Source organism: Lutra lutra, chromosome 10 (genome assembly GCF_902655055.1).
Source record: "Lutra lutra chromosome 10, mLutLut1.2, whole genome shotgun sequence".
Classification (NCBI taxonomy): domain Eukaryota; kingdom Metazoa; phylum Chordata; class Mammalia; order Carnivora; family Mustelidae; genus Lutra; species Lutra lutra.
Window position 1 is genome coordinate 102189253 of NC_062287.1, and position 19561 is coordinate 102208813.

At 40.1% G+C, this 19561-nt stretch overlaps 2 protein-coding genes across 2 annotated transcripts; both read right to left on the bottom strand.

Annotated features, from left to right (window-relative positions):
• Window positions 1–899: 899 nt before the first annotated feature.
• On the bottom strand, window positions 900–1859 carry LOC125079872 (olfactory receptor 10Q1). The gene has a single exon (XM_047693598.1). The coding sequence runs from the start codon at window positions 1857–1859 to the stop codon at window positions 900–902; it is 960 nt and encodes a 319-aa protein (XP_047549554.1).
• A 14367-nt stretch (window positions 1860–16226) lies between these two features.
• On the bottom strand, window positions 16227–17171 carry LOC125079974 (olfactory receptor 10W1-like). The gene has a single exon (XM_047693727.1). It carries the CDS (start codon window positions 17169–17171, stop codon window positions 16227–16229), a length of 945 nt encoding a protein of 314 aa, XP_047549683.1.
• Window positions 17172–19561: the final 2390 nt, after the last annotated feature.

Below are 19561 nucleotides of genomic sequence, written 5' to 3' on the forward strand. Positions count from 1 at the left end.
GGCAGGTTATGTCCTCCCCCAGCTGTTCTGGAACAGGTAATTTCTGGTTAAGCCCTGTCCTCGTAGCCCTCTTCACCGCACTGTTCCTCAGGGTGTAAGTGAGAAGGTTGGGCAGCGTGATGTCAGCTGTGCAGAGCACAGAGGTTCTACAAAGTATTGGCCTGTTGGAAAGCATCCGGGCACAGGTGCAGGAGGCTGGAACCACCACTTGCCAGCGGGACCTGCTGCGGTGGCAGGGCCAGTGGCGCCACCTGCGAGCGGGTCTGCGAACAGCAGCCGTTCAGAAGGCACAGGGAGAGGTGAGGCAGGAGAGCAAAGCTGCCTGCAAGCCCACAGCCAGGATGGTTTATGCAGATGCAGCTTCCATCCCTCAGCATGGCTGGCGCACTGTGCGTGCTCAGCCAATCAGTGCCAAGTCCTGACCGCTTCCTGGCATGGCGGAGTGAAAGGCAACGAAGGCAACCCGCTGGGAGGTTTGGAATGAAGGAAATGGATGCATTAAATAAGCTCCGGTTTGCCACGCACTTGTGTCTAAATCAACAATAAAATACATCGCTCTTAGATCTACGCCTCTATGAAGGGATCTTAGTGTTATTTCCCTGCCAGGAGGCAGGGCGTCTGAAGGTATGAGGCTGAGGGAGCAATTGCCATGACTGGGCTGTGAACCTTGAAAGCAGGGCCAGCTGACTCGAGCACCCGCCTTGCCTGCTCTGTCTGAATTTTCCAATCTTACTCAAAGCACTTCAAGGAAATGAGCGCTGACTGGGGACACAGGGACAAACATGGCAAAAGAACGGCCAACTGCGAAGTGTGGGAAAGTAAGTATTGTAATCCGTGTTTGCTGTTTGGAGTTCATGGTCATGCCGACTGACAGACACCCACCCCAGGCCCCTTAAGCCTCAGCTGGCCTCAGAGGCTGCTTTACCGAGGACCGCATTCCTCAGGGCACCTTTGACATCCTTGTTCCTAAGGGTGTAAATCAGCGGGTTGAGTAGTGGGGTGACGAAGGTGTAGACCAGGGCGATGTGGCGGTCCTCATCCTCGGAGGTGCTGGAGCGGGGGCGCAGGTAGACCAGGCTGCAACAGCCGTACTGCAGCAGGACCACGGTGAGGTGCGAGGAGCAGGTGGAGAAGGCCCGGCGGCGGCCCTCGGCGGAGCGGATGCGCAGGATGGCCGAGGCGATGAACACGTAGGAGACACAGATAAGCAGGAAAGGGACGGTCAGCACCAGGATGCCCACCACGTAGAGGACGGCCTGGTGCACGCGGGTGTCAGCGCAGGCCAGACGCAGGACTGGGGGCACGTCGCAGAGGAAGTGGTTGATTTCCCGGCGGTGTCCGCAGAAGGGCAGCGTGAAGATTAAGGCTGTGAGCTGCAGGGAGAGGAGGAGGGCCAGGCCCACGGCGCACACCACCATCTGGACGCAGAGCCTCTGGGTCATGATGAGGGTGTAGTGCAGTGGGTGACAGATGGCCACATAGCGATCGTATGACATGATCGCCAAAAGAAAACAGTCAGTGCTGCCAAGGGTGACGAAAAAGAACATTTGCGCCCCACAGCCAGCCAGTGGAATGGGCTTCCGGGCCCCCCAAATGTTGGAAAGCATCAGAGGCACCACCACCGACGTGTAGCAGATTTCTAGGAAAGACAGGTTGCACAAGAAGAAGTACATCGGGGTGCGGAGCGAGCTGTATGTGCACACCACCCAGATGATGGCTGTGTTGCCGCAGAGGATCAGCAAGTAAAGGAGGAGGAAGAGGAGGAAGAGGAGGACCTGGAATTCAGGGACGGTGGTGAACACGCGGAACACGAACTCAGTGGGGTCGGACTGGTTGAGGACGGGGCTCCTAGAAAACATTGTCTCCTGCAAAGGACGAGCAGAAAGTGCGACTCTTCCTTTGCCTTTATTGTGGGAAGAAAAGCAAACATTTTAAATTCGATCTTTGATTTAGCATTTATTTAGTCTCCACTTTCTCATTTCAGTGCTTGGGGTGAATTCACACACTAGAGGCTATGGCATATTTTTCCATGGAAATCTTCATAAATGGGATAGATAATCATCTGTAGAAGGTTCTGGTGCCCAAGACATGAAGATATTCTTGGTGAAGTGTCTTTCTTTACTCTGGTATTTTACATCCAATGGACAAGGGCTAATTCTTTGCTTCTATTTAATCGAAGAGTTGTGTGGTTGTAGATATTTTCAAAGTTAGATGAATGGATGTCTTGTTCACTTTTTGGGTAAGCATTCTTATTGAACTGTAATATATAGAGAAGTTCACAAATCCTGAGGCTACCACTTGATTTTTTTTTTTACACAGTAAATACACTGGTATAACCACGATCAAGATAAGAAAATTGAAAAATTCCAGTAACCCTACTAGCATCTCTCCTGTTTCCTGTCTTTCTACCTCATGAAGGCAAAACTACTCTTTTGACTCTTGTCATGGCAGATTAATGTATGTTTCAATTCATATGTGTAACTGGCTTCAACATTGTGTCTGCAAAGTTTATTCTTGCTGTTCGATGTACCAAGGCTTTATTCTTTCTGTTGTTTTATGGTATTCCAGTTTATGGCTGAGCTATAATTTATTCATGAGTTCACTTCTCATCCAGTTATTTTGGGTCATATAAAACTGGGCAAGCACCTTTTATTCCAATCCTCCTGATATATACTTTTTACATATTTCCTTTCCTTTGCATTTTTTTCCCCTTAAATTTGCAATCATTGACCTAAACTTTTGGATTTGGACAGATTTACATAGAAAGGGACTGTACGGAGTAAGGAAAAATTAAGGTGGAGCTGCCTGAGATAAGAAAAGATAATAAGGGGACAAAAATGCAATAACAAAATTGAAATAAATATTAGAACCCCAAGTGAATAAGAAAAGAGCTTTAAAAGCATCTGGGAGGGGGAAAGCATCTATAAATTAAGCTCCTTCAGTTTACTACAACTTTTCAATATAAAACTCAAGAGATGATAAAATAATGTCTACAGTTTTAAGAAAAACAAATTGGTGTGAAATAATTCTGTACCCAGGTTTTAGTGATTTATGTTCAAAAGCAACAGACAGACTTTCTCAGACTTACAAGGTTTTAGGAAGTATGTCATTCTAAATATAGTGAAAACAATTCCTCACAAAGAATCCTGGTTGCTGGGCAATTAATCAGCATACATAATCCAGGATTGGGGAAGTCATAATATAAAAATTTGATTTGAAAATGCAAAGAGTAAAATACCTATTTAACACTAAAGGATTAATGCAAATATTGTTAAAAGCCAAAAAAAAATCCAAAGATAATTCTTGATAACTTACATAATATAAAATGCAAGAAGTAAAATAATCCTGCACATTTAAAACAACAAATTATATTATCAGGAAATTGATAGGGAAGGATGGGAGAAATAATATAATCATGAAATAATTCCCTCAACCTGTATCAGGAAGGATTCAAGAGCTATTTCCTTTAGCTATGACTGATCAGAGAAATACCTATTCAAACATATATTTCTGAGTGACGATCACCAATAGAATAACACTCCGCATATCCATTCCAAATCCTCTGGTTTAAAAAGTAAATCTCATACAGAGAACAAAAGGTTCAAATGAAGGAAACTGTGAACAAGCATGTGAGATAAAATAGCTTAAATAAGAAAAGTAAATATTTAATTTCTGAAAACAGGTTTAAATGAAGTTTAGGTTCTATTAAAGACAGAGTCTCATATTTACATAATAAGTCTACCAAGAGCACGTACAATGACACAGGAAAGCTAGCATTACTTTAGTGTCGCATTGTGTGTTTTGTGATCTAGGCAATGCAAGGAGACGGAAGTTAGACAGGAGTTAGATTTGACTATAACTGAAAACACAATAGAACCGATTGAAAAACTTGGATCAATAAGATATTCATGGGAGTGGCTAGTTCCAAATGACATGTAGCAGAGAGTCTCTTAACTAATAATCTTCAATGAACTGCTGTGTCAGATTAACCAAGCTCCTCATTCCCTCTATTCAATGTACTAAATGATGCCCATGATGTACTGAACATAAGGGACTGGTAGCTCTTGTACCATGTCTGAGCATTCCTACACCTACGTGTTGAGTTGTATGTCTACATATTGGTGTGGTTTCTCTCAAATGAACTTACATTATTTGTATCATATTGTAATTATGTAATTTTATTAAGTATTACAAAAATATAATAAGTATTATAGAAATATAAGTGATGAAAATTAACAATTGAATACTTGATAATTGCAAGTTGCTAAAAATTTTGGTGGAATAACGTGTGAGCTGGACCACAAAGGAAGATGGGGAGGGAAATTTGGAATAATTTAATATTCTCATTTGACATGGGTCTAAGTGTTCACTCTGTTGTTACAAAAGCTAAAGCTGGCATTAATACGTGATACTTGAGAAGAAAGGCTTTGATTTCAGGTGATACAAACTCAAAGCCCTTGGCTTTATATGAAAAGGTTGATGAATAAACGCTCACTGGAAGATTTTAAGTTAAAGTAAAATGATTAAGGTAAGTATGTAGTTCCTGGTTTGGATGTTAGGGCTCTCTGTTTCTATCAATGTTGGTTACAAAGTACTCTTCCCTCAAAAAACCACCAAAATGAATGGGTGGATAATAAATAATAAAGCAGTGAATATACCTAAGAAGTAACAGACAGGAATTTCTTGAAGAAAACTGCGAAGGTTGGCCCCAATATGCCTGGATGGAAAAAGCCAACATTTCAGTGTTAATTTGCTTTGAAGTACGATGTGATTTCTGTGTAATTCTCATCAAAATCCTTGGAGGAATAAACAAGAGAGCGTTAACAAAATAAAGAGTGTTGCAATAGAACAAAATTTACATCATGAGTCATTAAAATATATCACCAATGATTCTATGTTATAAAATATATCCTATGTTCTATCATAAATAAAAATGGTATTCATAGAACAATAGAACTGCAGCATACTGGAACACAAGGAACCATTAATACTAGCCAAGTAACACTCATTGGGTCCAACATTAATTTATGCACTTTACATCTTTGAAAAATTTAATTTAATACTTTTGTGTGTGTTCCAAAATTCATTGTTTATGCACCACACCCAGTGCTCCATGCAATACGTGCCCTCCTTAATACCCACCTCCAGGCTTACCCAACTCTCCACCTCCCTCCCTCCCAAACCCTCAGTTGCCCTTTACATTTCTTAATTAATTTCATAATGGGCCTCTAAAAAAGGACTCTTATATCTGCTTTATGGATGAGAAAATTGAGGCACAGAGAGGGTAAGTAACTTGCCCAAAGTCACACCACTAGCAGCTGCTGGAATGAAAATTTGCATGTGGTCTGGCTCCAGAGTCTCTTGTCTTAATCACTGTGTTACACTACCTCTGTCTATTATGTGCATCAGTTTTATCATCTGTAAAATGGATCTGAAAATACACGTACTTACTTCTCAGGTTGTTGTGAGACTCAAATGAATTATTTTGTAAAAGTACTTAGAACAGTCCAGGCACAGAGGACACATTCAATGTATATTCACTATTGTCATTATTCAAATCAATTAGAGAGGATCAATTTCCTAATATGGACTATGGAAATGGGCAAATCATTTAAAAAATGAACTTCTGAATGCATTACACATCAAAATTTATTTCTGATGGACTTGAGAGTCAAATAATTTAAAAACAGGAAGAAAACTACAAATGATTTACAAGCAAATGAGCAGAATCCATAAAAATATTATGGATATTTTGACAGAATAAAAATGTAAAAGATCCATGGGTCAAAAATACAATAAGCAAACCGAATAGGAGATGAAATTTTATATAATCCGCCAAAAATAAACTCCTCCTAAGAAAAACAAATAGAGGATCTGAATAGGCAATTCAAAAAAGAAATATGCTAATAATGAAAAACATGCAAATTCAGCTTAATTAGTATTCAAATAAATATACAATGAAACAAAATCAGATAGTATTTTCTACTTACAAACTGACAGTGGTGGAAAAAAGATAATCCCTGCTGTTGTTAAACTTGTAAGGAGAGACACATCCCCAAATATTGCTAGTGGACATGTAAGGTGCTGGAAGAATTGGTGAAGTGCAATCTGGCAATATGTAAGAAAAGACTTAATAGATGCATGCACTTTGCTTCAGCAATATAATTTCAAGGAATTTATTCTTATAAATTAGCCACGACTCCATGCATAAAATTGTGACTGTTTTCTGTATCATGGTGAAAAACTGTATCAACCAAAATATCAGTAAGAGGAAAATGCTTAAATTAATTGTGGCATATCCATGTGATGGGACAAGCAATCATTTGAAAATGATGTTGCAGAAAGATATTTAATAAGGTCAGGAAGGCTCATGAAAAAGCAGCCAAAAAAAACACATTACATCATGATTCATTTAAAAATAATGATATCTGTTCATAAAAATATAAAAGAACATTTTTGAAAGTATTAATAGCAAATATTGCAGAGTGAAAGGGAATCTTTTTATGACTTATGATTTTCTGTATTTACAAATTTTGCACTGAGCATGTGCAATTTGGCAATCATATAGTAAATTAACATGTTTCCTTTATTCATTGGTGTTTCAACGTGGTGTTGGGAAGGAAAGCTGGTGGTGTCAATCACATGGAGTTTTGTAGTCAGTTAGATCTGGTTTTGAAATCTAGTCCCCTTGTTTGGTAACTTAATTTTATGTTAATTATGTAAGCTTTGGTTCTCTAATGTGTGCTTGGGGATGTGACTATGGAGGCTTACATGGAATTTATGAAGATTAAATGCTTCAAATAAGTAATGTGTTTGGGACATAACAAACGTCCAATGATTGTAAGTGCCCTCCCCTCTCTTTTCCCACAATGGTCAGTTTCCCTCGGATATTTACCCTTTGGTTCTTATCTCTTCTGGAGCTGATAGTGAGGTTCCTCTAGAGCTGAGTCCTTTCAGGCCTTGCAGTTGCTGTGCTAAACCTTGAATAACAAAAAGAGTAACAGAGAAAATAGGGAAAAATAAAACAAAATGAAAAAGAGATTTCAGTAAAATATGTTTTTTTTAAAGGTTTTATTTTTCTATTTGTCAGAGAGAGAGAGAGAATGACCACAAGCAGGGGGAGCAGCAGGCAGAGAGAGAGGGAGAAGCAGGCTCCCCACTAAGCAAGGAGCCTGACATGGGACTCGATCCCAGGACCCTGCGATCATGACCTGAGCCAAAGGCAGACTCTTAACTGACTGAGCCACCCTGGCATCTGTCAGTAAAATAGCTTTAATTATATATGGTGAAAACCACAGAAGGTAGATCTGGATTCAGGAGAACATTTAAAAATGGTTCTATCTTATTAAGACATGAACATCAAATGAACAGCACTGTGCTTAATAAGAACATCCAAGATTTGGTGCAAAACATAATTTGGAGATAAAGCGAGACATGTGGTATGGAGAGTGATGTGTGCCAGGGCAAGTCACTATAGGGTGATTTCCGGGAAGAACTCACACACATACCCAAGGTGGGACTATACCTTATTGAAAAACCAAACACAACAGATTTGTATTTACACATTAGGGATTTCCTCTCCAGTGTTCACTTTCAAAGGTTTTCCACACTACTGTCCTCAGAGAACCTCCCAACCCCGTTATGATCACTACTTGTGAATTCACTTGATTTCCGGTGCTTGTATTCCTTCCTTGGGGAGCTGATACTTAAAGCATTCCACTCTGGACAGCAGCGGTGTGATAAACATTCCAGTCAGGGCCATATTTCAGCTCCGCAAGGGCAAGAATGTCTGTTCTGTTCACCAGTATATCCCTATCACAACTGATCTGACTTGAACAAAATTGAATTATTTTGTAGTTAAATCTCGTGCTCTTTTTCATTTATTTATTTATCTTAAAAATATTTTATTTATCTATTTGACAGAGAGATAGAGAGAGACAGCGAGAGAGGGAACACAAGCAGGGGGAGTGGGAGAGGGAGAAGCAGGCTTCCCGCTGAGCAGAGAGCCTGTGGTGGGGCTCCATCCCAGGACCTGGATCATGACCTGAGCTGAAGGCGGATGCTTAACGATTGAGCCACCCAGCCACTCCTGAGGAACTAATTCTTAAACTGTGTTCCTTAGAACATGAGCAATTCTGATGCTTCAGAAATGAGCTTTTATGAGCAAATTGAAAACATTCACACTTCCTCTCAAGATTTACAATGCATATTAGCACAATAAAGTTCTGGGATGTCCAATTGTAAAGCAAATAGCTTCAATTTACTTGAAAAATTTCCAGCTATTTTTACCATGGAATACTGCCCCCCCCAATCCACATAGCACCATTAAATTGTTTATGATTTATTATTTAACAATGCTGCTTGAAAAAAGTGAATTTCATGCTATACTCTTTAAGATAGCCCCATGGAAGAAACAGTGAAAAAAAAAAAAAGGAAAAGGCTCATTTCATTATGGATTACACTTATTAGGTATATGATACTGAGCAGTTCCATCATTCATCAGAGTTACCTTCCTACATCTGTACAACTGGATGTTGTACAGATCCACTCTGCAACACCCACTCTGATAACCCATTTTTTCCTGCAATTTAATATTGATATATATGAATGTTCTTCCCCAAGAGTAACACATTATAGGAATTTCTGTCTCTTACTATTATTTTTAAAAATAAAATCAACCAAAGGAATTAAGTCTCTTGAGATGGTCCCTTACCACTTTGAAATTTGCTCCATTCCGTCAGCCACTTCAGGAAATTCACTAAAGAGAAGGTTAACTTTCTTGGTGAGACATTGAGTTCCTGCCATAGAAGATAAATGAGCTCTCCCAGAGAGCTCACTGACTGTTACAGGATAAAATGGAATGAAGACCCATGGACTTTGAGTTGCAGTATTTCCTGGAGAAGATTATGGTGTATGATACCTCCATAATGTCCAGATAAAAACAGAGAAGAGACACCACTTAGAAATTTACGATCAAGATGGAGCAGGATGTGAGAGAGATATCCTTTGGAAGGATGATATTTGGAACAATGCTAATTCAAGTTCTAAATTAGAATCCTGTCTGTTCCTTAATGATAGAAAATGGATTCTGTTACAGCCACTCCGAGTCCAGTCTTGCCTGATTGAGTCAGATTGGTTAGTGTCCTTTATGAAAGGTCTTTAAAATTAATGGGTCCCCAAAGAGGAGGAATTTCCCCAGTGGTATCCCCTTAAACTGAACCCAACTGGAGAAAGAAATTGAGGAAAATTTCCCGAGTTGATCAACTAAGCAAGATTACTGGGCAAGTCTTCTATGTGGTCACTGTGGACAATGACACTCTGGGAATTCCATAAGGGGATCCTCGTTCCTTTCCTGTACCCACCAGGGAACTTTCCGATATTGTGTTCTGGACAACGTCCCAGTGAGCATTGTTGAATGCACACGTTCTTTTCAGCCTGAGCTCAAGGTGCATGTGCGATGCACAAATTCAGCACTAGCCTAGGCATCTGGGGATCTGGAGTTGAGTTCTGGCTCTGCCGTGTGGTAGCTTGACCTTGGGCAAGTACTGAAGCTCTTATGTGGGCTCCTCATCTGGGGTGTCACGTATGGTATTCAGGGGACATCAAGGATCCTTCTAGCTCTGAAATTCTATAAATGGTGCGTAACTTTTTCTTGAGAAGCAAAAAATTTATGAAGGATTTTTCCATAATCATTCCTTCTGACCTTTGGTTTCATTTTCTCTGATCTTACTTGTTTTTGTTTCTTGATCAAGTTTTTTTTCTCTGCTGACACTTTTCTAGACATTAAAAAGTGGTTTTTTTGTTCTTGTTGCTTTTAATATATTTCTATTTCCAACTCTGCCTTACCATGTTTTTCTTCTTTGTTTCTCCCTTTCCACCTCCCTCCAGACTTAATGGACTTAAAATCCCATACCTTCTTATCATTGCTGCCATTAATTTTTAGCCATGTTCAGCCTCCTTGTTTTATGTCCATTAGCAATAGGATTTTTTTATTCAATATGTAAGAATATTTATTGAATTCTTGCTGTCAGCCAAGCCCTATTTTCAATGCTTGGGATACTTTAGAGTACAAAGCAGACAACAATTTTGTCCTCATAGAGATTGTGTTCTCAGAGGGAGGAAGACAGATCATATGCAATAAATAAGAACAAGCACATTTAATAATGTGTTGGAGGGGTGGGTGCTCTAGAAAAGAAGCAGAACTGGGAAAGGACAATGAGAGAGAGAGTGGAAGAGAGCAATGTCGTAGACAAGTCGTATGCAGGCGCTACTTACTTGGTGTTCTGGGAAGGCCTGCAACTCATCTATACCTCATCAGCTCATCTAAGAAATAAGGCACCAGCCAGGGGAAGAGAAGGGAAATCTTAGAGCAGAGGCAAGTTCACATGAAAAGGTCTTTCCTGAAGCCAAAATAAGCAAATCAAATTCATCCACAACGGTCCAAAATATCTAGAGCCCATGTGAGTGAAGACATTTTGCCTTTTATATTCAGGGCAATGGACAATTAAGTCTCGCAACTGAATGTGTGGGTAAGTGCTCATGGAGGCTGTTTTCAGATGTGTTTTCCTTTTTTCTCCCACACAGATACATTTATTTGTTCAGATGAGCTCATTCCCAAGAACATATTTTTACACTCTTGCAACATTTCTATGTAACAGGTTATAAATGTCCCTTCCTTTCTCCCTTCTCTTTCCTTCCCTTCCTTTCTCTTCCTTCCCTTCCTTCCCTTCCTTTCCTTCCTTCCTTTCCTTCCTTCCTTCCTTTCTTCCTTTCTTCCTTCCTTTCCCTTATTTCCTTTCCTTTCCTCTCCTTTCCCTTTCTTCCTTTCTTCCTTTCCTCTCCTCCCTTCCCCTCCCCTTCCCTTCCCTTTCTTTCTAAAAAGATTCATTCATTTATTTTAAAGAGAGAGATAGAGAGAGAGAGAGAGAGGGTGTGCACAAAAAGAGGGCAGAGGGAGAGGGAGAGAGACAATCCTCAAGCAGGCTCCTCACTGAGTGTGGAGCCTGACCTGGTCTTGATCCTAGGACCCTGAGTTCATGACCTGGGCTGAAATCAGGAGCCCCCCAGGTGTCCCTAAATGTCTTCCTTTTTAAATGCCATGTTCACTCTTATACTTTTTGTGACTACTCAGTAGTATTGATGTCCCACAATTTATTAAACTCTTCTCTAATACTGGACATTTAATATATTTTTATTTTTATTTTTCACTACTTTAGATAAATGTATCATTAATTCAGGTGATCTCATGCCTTTAGTCACCCTATACATGTTCTTACTGTCCCTATGCTCAATTTATATAGATATTTTCATATGATTTAGAAGGTAATTATGATGTATAAAACACTTCACATTTCTTTTTTTTTTTTAAAGATTTTATCCATTTACCTGACACACAGAGATCACAAGTAGGCAGAGAGACAGGCAGAGAGAGAGAGAGAGAGAGAGAGAGGAGGAAGCAGGGTCCCCGCTGAGCAGAGAGCCCGATGCGGGGCTCGATCCCAGGACCCTGGGATCATGACCTGAGCTGAAGGCAGAGGCTTTAACCCACTGAGCCACCCAGGTGCCCCAAAACAGTTCACATTTCTTAAGAGGATAAATTTCATAATAAATTTTTTTAGAACCACAATAAATATTTTTGAAGTACAGCAAGAGTCTTTTAAAAATAATCATAATAAATTTTTTACCATAATAAATTTTTTTAGAACCACAATAAATATTTTTGAAGTACAGCAAGAGTCTTTTTAAAATAATCAGGAAAAGTTCTATAGAAATCAGCTATGAAAAGTTCATGCATCATATTTGCCACCAATTAGATAGCAAGCTAATTAACTCAAATATTATAAATATAATATCAATGATTTTACAGACTTTGCCTTTCCTTGATAAAGTCCCAGTTCCTGGAGTCCCAGAGAATCAGCCACAGTGAGTTCGTTACTATATGATCAAGCACACTCCACAGTAACTGCACTGACAAACTAGTCCAAGCTTAGTATCATTAAATTTGCTGTGGTCTATGGCTCCAGTGTAGGGGTAAGAGCTAATAACACTGCTAATAATTTCTGAATGATTAACCTGTGCCAGGCAATTGTAGTCATTTTATGTATATAAAATTTTCAAATATGTTAAAACCATGGTATCAAGTGAGATTACTTTAAGACTGAGCCTTGGGGGGCACCGGCATTTGGGTGTCAGGACAATAAAGAGAATCCAGCCAAGGAAAGTGAGGAGGATGGAAACAAGGACAGGGAAGTTTAATGAAGTATCACCCACGTGTTGATCATTGTGAATTTATGATGGTACCAAACACCTGACGTCTGATCTAGATACCCAAAATATATTTCAGATGCAACATAGCCAAAACACAATTCTTAATTTTCTACATGAAATTTTATTTTCCCTTAGGATTTTCAATTTTAGTAAGTGGCACCTCATTATTCCACTTTTACTGGTCAAACAAATTTGGAGTCATCCTTCACTGCCCTCTTCCACTCACACCCCATGTGAAGTCTGTATGAAATTCTATTGGTTTTACCTTCAAAAGACATCCAAAATATGATTACTTGCCTACATTGTTACAATAGATGCCTAACAAGATTCTGATCCTCTCCTCTTTCCTTTAAAATAGTAGATTTTCTACTCTGCACGCAGACGGATTCACTTAAAATATAAGCCTGATAATGCCCTACTGTGCTCAGATCTCCTTGGGGGCCCTGCACCTTACGTAGGGTAAAATGGAAGTTCTTACTATGGTCTATAAATTGACTTTCTGTAATTTCTTATCTTATCTCGTGTCATATTTTATCTTATCTCCTACCATACCACCCTCCACCCTCTGTTGCTCTCTGTTTCACCCCATATCTCAGGTAACACAGTCTCCTTGGTATTTGTTTCACTGGGCTCTGGGCACTGAGCACTTACTGTTCTGGGGAGAGCACCAGATCATCTTTGATTAAATGTGTGGCCTCAGAAGCTATATCACCTGGTTTTGATCCTGGGCTATGCCTCTTACCATTTTTTTTTCTCTTCTTGAACGCTCAGATAGTAATTTAAACTTTCTGTGCATTAGTTTACTTCTCTGTGAATTGGGGATAATAATGGTATTCCTCTTCTAAGGTTTTGGAAAGGATAAATAAACCAAACCATGTAAGTGATCATGTAGGGTTTGTCACCCTCATCACCATCATCATCACTATCCTCCTCCATGAAAAAATGAAGCAAAAATGAAGATCTAAGACTTGTTAGCACTTTATTTATTTTATTATTTTAAAGATTTTATTCCCTTGAGAGAGAGAGCACAGAGGGAGAGGGAGAAGCAGTCCCCTTCCCTGAGCACAGAGCCCAATGCAGGGCTTGACCCCAGGACCCTGGGAACATGACCTGAGCCAAAGGGAGATGCTTAAGAGACAGGGCCACCCAGGCACCCCTGTAGCTTCTACTTTCAATCTCTGGATCCACACACTGTATGAAGAAGCTGGTGCGGGACTCCTGAATGGTGAAGCACCATGTGGAGAGAGAGTAAGGTGCAACCAACACCCAAAACAACGATGTGAATGAAGTCATCTTAGATAATTCAGCCCCAGGCAAATTCCCAGCTGAATGCAACTATTTGTGACCCTAGCAAACACAGAACATGAGATCCATTCTGTTGAGGCCATGGAAGCCATACCACATACTCATGAAAATTAATAAGTCGTCATTGTTTCAAACAACTAGATTTTGGAGCAGTTTGCTTTCTATCAGTAATTAACTGATACTTTGTTCAGTGGCATGAAAATCCAGTTTGCCCATAGGTCTCACAGCTTCAGTCTTTACTAACAACTATAAGTTTTCTCTGCTTTGTGTTTACAGGGAACTTAACAAAGCTTTTTTCTTTATTTTAAGAGTTAGTTTATTTATTATTTATTTATTTATGAGCGAGAACACATGGACAAGCAGAGGGAAAGGAGATCTTAAGCCAATTCCCTGCTGAGTATGGAGGCCGATGTGGGTCTTGATCTCAGAACCTTGAGATCATGACCTGAGCCAAAAACAAGAGCTGGATGCTACTGTTTAAGCACCACCACCACTCTCCCCTCAGTCTACCGGTTCTGTTATAGTGGTCCAAGGGACTACAGTATATGTATTCTGTAAATCATTTCTATAGGTTTAGGTAGAATGGAAAAGGTTTCCTTTAAAATCATTACACTATAAAAGTTACAAATTAAAATACAATTCCCCAATTTCAAAGTATCTTAAATGGCTTAAATTTTTGGTAAATCTCAAAAAGAAGGAATTCTCTGAGGTAAATTTCATTGTTATGCTAATCCCCCTCAAGGCTGAAAGTGGTGTAGAACTAAAATGAACTCTACTTGAGGAGCTCAGCTGAACATTCCAAGGGAACATAGAGAAGATGCTGGAAGAAACACTCAAAACATTACCTGTGAAAATATTCTCTCCAATTCTTTTCCTTTATTTTACATTTGTATACCCCAAATAATGACAGTAATAATAGTGGCAATAGTAAGACAATAATAATTGATATCATGTTTATAAGGCTTATTGTAAAACCTGTATTAATTCATTTGATCCTTAAATGATAGTTTTTTTTGTAATCTCCATTTGATTGAAAATGAAGTCAAGGCACAGAAGGTTTAAGTGATTTTTTTTTCCTTGTCACACAGGTAGAAAGAGGCAATCTAGGGCCTGTGCTGTTCCATAAACCTTTTTCATTGCCTATCTGTAAACTTGCCTGATAACCGGTGCTTTAATTATATAACTAATTAGGGATTATTGACTGTACAATATCACTGATAAATGAATTTGTTACTGAGATGTTAGTTACTACCTAAAATGCTAGATGACACAGAGAATATTGAAAAATGCCATACAGCTGAGAAGATAACAAAATATTACTAGAAAAACAGGAATTCATAAGGCAAATGAGCATGGAAGCTACTGTTACTCTTTCCGGAAAATAGAACTTGGTTGGAGGACATGCATTGGGGGCAGGGGGTATGAACAATCTTCTTTCATACATTAGTTGTTTAGCCCATACTTTATTATGCAGAAACTGGATTGTTAACATATCGTCATTTCTATACAAAATACTATATAAGAAATAATTTTGGAGTGTCTGGGTGTCTCAGTCGTTTAAGCAGCTGCCTTTGGCTCAGGTCACAATCCCAGGTTCCTGAGATTGAGCATCACATCGGGCCCCCTGTTCAGCGGGGAGCCTGCTTCTCCCTCTCCCTCTGTCTACTATTCCTCATGCTTGTGCTCTCTCTCTCTCTGTCAAATAAATAAATAAAATCTTAAAAAAAAGAAAGAAAGAAACAATCTTTTTCTGGTTATGCTTTGTTTGCATAACTCTCCTAACTCTCAAAATCCTTTTCTTGCCTGTCTTCTCCAAAAGGTTAATTTCTGGGAACTGAAATATTCAGTCTACTCTTCCCTTTTGCTTTCAGTTGGGTTTGGTCCATGGGAGATGGGCAAGGGTTGGGAGGGTACGAGCAGAGAGCGTTTGGGGTATTTATCTCCCTGGTCTCTCCTTGCCTGGCTGTATTTCTGTTAACTGTTGCTTCTTCCCCCTAAAGCCACAGTTCCTACCAAGTGTTTTCTCTCAGTAAACTTGGCTCCTACAGGTCTTTGATCATACTGTACCCTTATGTCTGTGAGGTCTAGGGTTGATCAAGGCTTCCTGCTACTGCTCAGATGAAAGTATGTTACCACACATACTGGTTTCTTTACTTGTACTTCTATATACAATCTTTGTATATTTTTTTCTTTCAGTCAAAATTTATTAAATGAGCAATCTCTTTCCAGCTGATACCTGACATGCAGTGTTATACTTGTTACCTTCTATTGTTATGCTCATTTGTTAATTTCCTTTCTAGAAGAGAATTACTGAGTGAAATAATAGAAGCATTTTAAAAATATTTTTAAAAATTTATTTATTTATTTGACAGAAAGTGATCAGAAGTAGGCAGAGAGGCAGGCAGAGAGAAAGAGAGAAGGAGGAAGTAGGCTCCCTGCTGAGCAGAGAGCCCGATGTGGGGCTTGATCCCAGGATCCTGGGATCATGACCTGAGCTGAAGGCAGAGACTTTAACTGAAACACCCAGGCACCACTAGTAGAAGCATTTTAAAGGTCTCTGGCACACATAGCTAAATGGTATCCAGAGAAATCCCAGTTGCATGGAGATTTGCATGAGCTGGAATCAAACTCTTGCCTGAAGGTTGTAGACTCCCCTAGTTGTTATAGGAGAGGCAATTCCTGGTAAGAATTTTCCCCAGGGTCCCCTTCATTTCACTGTTCCTCAGGGTGTAGATAAGTGGGTTGAGCAGTGGGGTTCCCAAAGTGTACACCAGTGAGATGAACTGATCTTGCTTGGGGTAGTAGCTGGAACTGGGGCGCAGGTACACAAAGGCACAACAGCCATACTGCAGCAGGACCACAGAGAGGTGGGAGGAGCAGGTGGAGAAGGCCCGGTGACGTCCAGCTGTTGAGTGGATCTTGAGCACGGCAGTCACAATGAAGACATAGGAGGTAGCAATGAAGAAGAAAGGCACAGCAATGGCCAGTGTGGCTGCCACCAGCACTGACTGCTCATGGATGTGGCTGTTGGCACAAACAAGAGGCATCACTGGTGGAATATCACAAATGAAGTGCTCGATACTCCGAGCCCGGCAGAATGGCAGAGAGAAGATGAAGGCAACCAGTTGTGTGGACAGGAACAAGCCGATGCCCACAGAGGCCATGACCAAGCGGACACAGAGAGTTAAAGTCATGGTGAGAGGGTACTGCAAGGGGTGGCAGATGGCAACATACCTGTCATAGGCCATGGTGGCCAAGAGGAAGCAATCAGCACTGCCAAGCCCAATGAGGAAGATCATCTGAATGGCACAGCCCAGGAGGGTGATGGTCTTCTCTGACCGTAGGATATTGGCCAGGATGTGGGGCACCACCACTGCAGTGTAACATAATTCTACTCCTGAGAGGCTGCCCAAGAAATAGTACATGGGGGTGTGTAGGCGGGCTTCTGTCCGGGTGGCCACTATAATTAAGACATTCCCAGTGATGATCAAGGTATAAATAAAGCTTACTCCAAGGAAGGACAAGACACAGAGCTCTGGTTGGGAGGGATAGGCCAGGAACACAAATTCCATCAACAGTGAACGATTTCCCCAGATCATTGAGCTAACAGAGTGTCTCTGCCGAGAAATACAAAGACAGAAGGAAAAATTGGACCAACAACATATTAGTTCACACTCTGAGACATGATCTAATCTAATCAGGTCAGGAGTTAGAACCTTAGGATTATTAGACCCAAGTCTCTCTCTTCCTCCTCTTAATCAAGTCTCTTCACACAAGTATCTACAACTTAATTTCTAAGTGCCGAGAGTTGGTTTAATTGTGTAAGAATTTTTTTTAATCATTTTATTTATTTTCAGCACAACAGTATTCATTGTTTTTGTACCACACCCAGTGCTCCATGCAATCTGTGCCCTCTCTAATACCCACCACCTGGTTCCCCCAACCTCCCACCCCCCCCCACCTCTTCAAACCCTTCAGATTGTTTTTCAGAGTCCGTAGTCTCTCATTGTTCACCTCCCCTTCCAATTTCCCCCAACTCCCTTCTCCTAACTCCCCATGTCCTCCAAGCTATTTGTTATGCTCCACAAATAAATGAAACCATATGATTATTGACTCTCTCTGCTTGACTTATTTCACTCAGCATATTCTCTTCCAGTCTCGTCCAAGTGTAAGAATTTTTTGAGAAAATGAGGCAGAGTATGGCTTTTAAAATGATTTTTAGAGGAAGTGGAATGAAAAGTAATTCTTTCATAAGAAAGTGTCAAGGAATTCTTGAAAGCAAGGGTCATTGAGGTGAGAGCAGGAAGTATTCCTTCATTCACTCATTCATTCATACATTTATTTACACACAATGCCTCCTGAGGTATTGACTCATATATATATAGATTAACACTGAAAAGTTAGTCATATGGTGGAAAATGAAGAAAGAAAACAATGCCCATGGACAAAGAGCTCACATAGGTCTTTGATCAACAGTATCAGGGATGAATTTCAGAAAACAAAGCCCTCCCTCTCCTGGTTCCTCTATGCATATCTATTCAGGAGAAGGCCAGGACTTGAAGGAAACAGTGGGTTTTATAGTAGAGCTCCTCCTGGCTTGTGGTGGTATGGGGAAATATGTGATCATAAGCTGCTGAAGATCTAAGTATCCTTCCCCTGAGTTTGGGGATGAATAGGAAAGACATCCAGTCTCCAACTATTTTTCTTCTCTTCTAAGGAACTAAAGGGAAATCCAGCTTCCTGGATTTCTTGCTTCCTTGAAAACCTTGGGATGAACAGACATAACTCTCAAAGGGCATCCATCCACTATTTTCCCAAGATAACTCATATTCAGGAAAGAAAAGGGGCTATGTGATCTTGTTTCAGTTTTCCCAATTTCAACATTATTTATGAAAAACTTTAAAGAAAAATCTTAATCCAGAAGCACCATTCCAGGACAAATCATCCACATAGACCCACTCTGTGTCACAAACCTTCCCGAGGACCTAAGGCATGAATGCCTCTTCATTCTCTTTTCCTCATCTGAACTTCAGTCATGCTCCAAATGATTTCTAATGTCATCTGTCATATTCAACATTTTATTAAAACATGAAGAGCAGAGGCAGTGCATCAGTGTGTGAGATCAGTTTTGAAATTAAATGATAGGGTTTGCATAATCCCAAATCCTGGCTCTGTGATGCTAGGCAAGATATAATTTCTCAGAGTCCTAGGTTCTTTATTTGAGAAATGGGGATAATAATTATACTTAGTTCTGAGGGTTGTTTTTGGTTTAAAAGAGACCATTATGTAAAGTATCTACTGCAATGCATAGGCCATAGCAAGAGCAACCTAATAACAGATCATCATTATTTTTTTTTTTAAATTTAAATTCAATTAGCCAACATATAGTACATCATTGGTTTCTGATGTGGTGTTTAACGATTCATCAGTTACATATAACACCCAGTGCTCATCACATTACACTCCCTCTTTAATGCCCATCACCCAGTTACCCCATCCTCCCACCCACCTTCCGTTCTACAACCCTGTTTGTTTCCCAGAGTCAAGTGTCTCTCATGTTTAGTCTCCCTCTCTGATTTCCTCCTATTCATTTTCCCTCCCTTCCCCTGTGGTCATTATTATTCACAAGTTCAAGGGCAACTATCTTCCCTTAGTTCCATTTTCATCCCCCATATTGTAGACATTCAATAAATGTATGCTGCATGGATAAATATACTGTGAAAAGCACGTCATTACACTTTGGTCATTTTCTCTTTCACTTTTAAGATGATTTCATGATCCAATCACCTATTTAAGAGCCCTCATGGAATTAGGAAAATTAGGGCAGCATTGAGGAAAACATCCTGCCTCTCAGGAACATAACATGTAGAAGGCTACAACAAACATATTTAGAACTAGTTTTCTACTTCTATCTGATAGAGGGCTTTGGAATCTGTGTGCAAATGACAACTTTGGAGAATTTTATGATAACCGTACTTCTGTCATTTTA